The sequence below is a fragment of the Aegilops tauschii genome, chromosome 5 (genome assembly GCF_002575655.3).
Source record: "Aegilops tauschii subsp. strangulata cultivar AL8/78 chromosome 5, Aet v6.0, whole genome shotgun sequence".
Lineage (NCBI taxonomy): Eukaryota > Viridiplantae > Streptophyta > Magnoliopsida > Poales > Poaceae > Aegilops > Aegilops tauschii.
Window position 1 is genome coordinate 515,748,507 of NC_053039.3, and position 3,903 is coordinate 515,752,409.

Consider the following 3,903-nt stretch of genomic DNA (forward strand, 5'->3'; position numbering starts at 1 on the left):
GTGTGCGTGCGACGACGCACGGTCGTGATGGTGCACACGTCGACCGTGCACGGGGCGACGACATACATTGCGTGTTTCTGCGTTGGTCAGGAAAAAAAAGGCACATGCCTCGCTGGATTTTGTTCGAACACACAAAATGAGACACTCTTGTTGCACCGTTGATGTTCTTGGAAAGCGAGATGGTTGAGTGCCCTGGAGATATATGATCCTACATACTATGCGTGACGCCGAGGGCGACATGCAATCAGGATCGCAAGCAGCGCCGGCCACTTTTGCTCCCAGCCACTTGATCGCCGGCGGCGTTCCTATCATGGGTACGTAGCTAGCTCCGGCAAGCAAAACAGAGCTGGATGGAACACAAATCGTACGTTTCACCGGCGCAAGTTCCGTCTTGGTTAATCACAGAGGAGTTTGACGAGCACTCGGTTCAACGGCACCATCGTCGTCTAGCATTTGCTGCCTCGGTTTATCCTCTGGAAGAACACCCCAAATCCGGGCAGATCATCAAAGGCAGTAGTGCAGATAGCAAGATGTCTAACCACATTATGCTCCGTGACAATTTGATTTGATTTTTGAGATGCTAAAACGAGACAGGAAAGATGGGGCGGTCTAGCCAGTGGAAGTGGAGTGTGATGTGGACCGTGGAATTGTCTACTGCTATAACATGGGTTCACCGGTGCATCAACAGGTGAATGAACTTCTACGCATGTCTTTGCATGATTCGATCAATTACATCATGGCTAGCACTCCTAAATGAGCTAATGGCAGCGTTAACTCCAACCCCACGAGTCGATTAGATCAATCCTCCATGGTGACAGTATGTGGATGAGCCGATGGTACACCTGCACTGCTGCAGCCCTGCCAAGAACACACTCATCCATCCTCTTCTTCCGTGGTATTGGTGTAATATGCCGTATGACTTCTTGTTGTTAATCGTTTTTTGGCCCTCGTACGGTGCTCCAGATTAGGATGCATCTCTTTGAATGTTTAAGATCGACATGAAATGAGCTCTTGAGCTTGTTTATGCTACACCGGTCACCCGGGTTCACCATGAGCCGAGACCATGCAGCTGCCTGATGGTACTCCTCGGTTTCAAACAAACAAGTTTGCCTTTTCCCGTCCGTAGTCCTTCACTTGTCATTTGCATTTTCAAACTTCTCGAGCAGATCAAAACTATGTGAATTCCATGTTTTGGAATGTTGAACTGATCAGCTCTATCGATCATCATGTTTGGCAGAGACCACCACACCCAGCCCAACGTTGACCTCTTCCTGGACATGTATCTTCTTGGTACAAACAGTAACGAAAACTTTCGATATTTCCAATCCAGTTCGTCGTTCCATCAAAGGCTAGATACAGTTTTGCATTGTGCATCGAGAGATCATACGAAATCATCAAGAATTTTGATCTCAGCGGTAGAGCGAGCCAGCTTGTATCACCTGGTGGACTCTCCCCAGCCACAAGAACAAACACCGATCACTCCAATGCAAATTAATCCGAACTCAAAAGTGACAACCCAAATGCAGCAGCTGGAACGCCTTCCCCATGTGCACACCTGCCGGAGGACGGCGTTTCTCCGGCGAGCCGGCCGGGCACCGCGCCGGAGAACGGTGCAAAGCAGGGCTGAACTCACACACCACCAGCGAAGGGTGCCGCAAGCTGTGCAACTTGCATCTCGTTCCGTCGCCTCGTAGCCTATCAAAACGACGTCCGATCGACGTGTTTCCCGTACCTTCGGATTGCTACGTTAACCAGCTACATGACCACGCCGGAAAATGTCATTGTTCACCGGAGCACCCCGTGCCCCCGGCCGGAAATCTCCGGCGAACTCGCACAAAGGCAGCATCCTGACCAGTCCCTGATCACCGGCTAATTTCTCCCAGAATACTCAACCAAATCACACAAACTCAATCTCGTTACAAAGTCATGGTCCGTGCCTACACGATGCAAAAATTTACAGTCGAATTGGTCGGTCTGATCGAGCGATATTTGATCGGAAATCGAGAGGAGAAGCACACTCTGGAGGTCCGGAGGCTGGTTCCTGAGCCGGGGAGGGCCAACCAGGGGGGAAGCAATCCGCGGCATCGGATGGGGCGCGTGGAGGACCGTTGGATGGGAGCAGATCGGGCGGGCCAGGTTTGCTGACGGCCGCTTAGGGGGGCGATCCGCGGCAACGCCCCCTCGACCAATCAGCGCGCGGCATTCGGGCCTCCACCGTCTTCCCGACGTCTCCCACTATTTAACCACCGCTTGCTCCGCCACGACCTCCTCACCCACCACCGCGCCTCAGCTCACGCATCTCTCTCGGCTCCGGCAAGCAAGCACCAGCGCTCTCCTCTCCCCTCGCTTCCTCGCTGCAATGTCGACCGACGTGGCCGCCGATGTCCCGGCCCCTGAGGTGGAGGTGGCCGCCGACCCCGTCGTGGAGACCACGGCCGAGGCCGCCGCCGGCGACGCGAAGCCGGCCAAGGAGACCAAGGCCAAGGCGGCCAAGGCCAAGAAGCCCTCCGCCCCGAGGAAGCCCCGCGCCACCCCCGCCCACCCGACCTACGCCGAGGTAAACCCCGAGTCCTTCGCCGAATCTAGCCCCATTCTCGTTGTATCTCGTTTGAATTGCTCTCTGTTCGTTCGTGTTTGCGCTTGATCTGATGGTGTTTGCGTTTGCGCAGATGGTGTCGGAGGCCATCACCGCCCTGAAGGAGCGGACGGGGTCGAGCCAGTACGCCATCGCCAAGTTCGTCGAGGACAAGCACAAGGCGCACCTCCCGGCCAACTTCCGCAAGATTCTGTCGGTGCAGCTCAAGAAGCTGGTCGCCTCCGGCAAGCTGACCAAGGTCAAGGCCTCGTACAAGCTGTCGGCCGCCGCGGCCAAGCCCAAGCCGGCGGCCAAGAAGAAGCCCGCGGCGAAGAAGAAGGCGCCAGCCAAGAAGACCGCCACCAAGACCAAGGCCAAGGCGCCCGCCAAGAAGGCCGCCGCGAAGCCCAAGGCCAAGGCGCCCGCCAAGACCAAGGCCGCCGCGAAGCCCAAGGCCAAGGCCGCCGCGAAGCCCAAGGCTGCCGCCAAGCCCAAGGGCCGCCCCGCCAAGGCTGCCAAGACCTCGGCCAAGGACGCGCCAGGGAAGAAGGCCCCTGCCGCCGCGGCGCCCAAGAAGGCCGCCGCCAGGAAGCCGCCCACCAAGAGATCCACGCCGGTGAAGAAGGCCGCGCCCGCCAAGAAGGCTGCGCCGGCGAAGAAGGCCCCGGCCGCCAAGAAGGCCAAGAAGTAGATCCTTGGAGGGAGATCCTAGGGCTTGGCGATAGTTTTCCAGTAGCAGTTTTTCCTGTTCTGTGCTGTTAGTCGAGATGTCCGGGCTGTGTCGGGGGTGCTAGGCTGTAAATTTGAAATCTGGGTTGGGGTGCACTGGTGATCCTGTGCACCCCTTTGTGTGTGTTGTGAGAAACGGTGGCGACGATCGTGTTGTAGTAAGCTTATGTATTTGTGTAACTGAATTGGGTAATTGAATCTTCATTTTAGCAACATCCTTCTGAAACTTGTCACAGTTTACATTGATTCCTTTGCCCAAATATTGGTGCTGCACAATTGAAATTCTAGTGTTCTCTGTTAGTGATTTCGGTATGATACTGCAAATCTTGTGCTGTTTCGGTGAACATGGAATCCATTTGAGATCTGAAATTTACTTGGGTTTGTGTTTGATGGCAAATGCCAAGCAAATCTCGTGTCCAACGTCTAGTAGGTGGCTTTATGAGCTGTAAATAAAATGAAGAGGCTGTTGTATTCTTCTCTGTACATGGCCGGTGCGGCCGTCGGTTAGTACACCAGCCGCATGTGATTTTTCCAGGATAGGTTAGGAATGGACGGTAGTTCAGAATGAAAGGCGGGCTTGAAAAGCTCGAGATCGACGA

The 3,903-nt window shown here is 54.9% G+C and overlaps 1 protein-coding gene across 1 annotated transcript; it reads left to right on the forward strand.

Moving 5' to 3' along the window:
- Positions 1-2,251: 2,251 nt before the first annotated feature.
- LOC109741600 (uncharacterized) lies at positions 2,252-3,517 on the forward strand. Its single transcript, XM_020300681.3, has 2 exons — positions 2,252-2,557; positions 2,670-3,517. Exons 1-2 carry the CDS (start codon positions 2,360-2,362, stop codon positions 3,264-3,266), a joined length of 795 nt encoding a protein of 264 aa, XP_020156270.1. The 5' UTR covers positions 2,252-2,359; the 3' UTR covers positions 3,267-3,517.
- Positions 3,518-3,903: the final 386 nt, after the last annotated feature.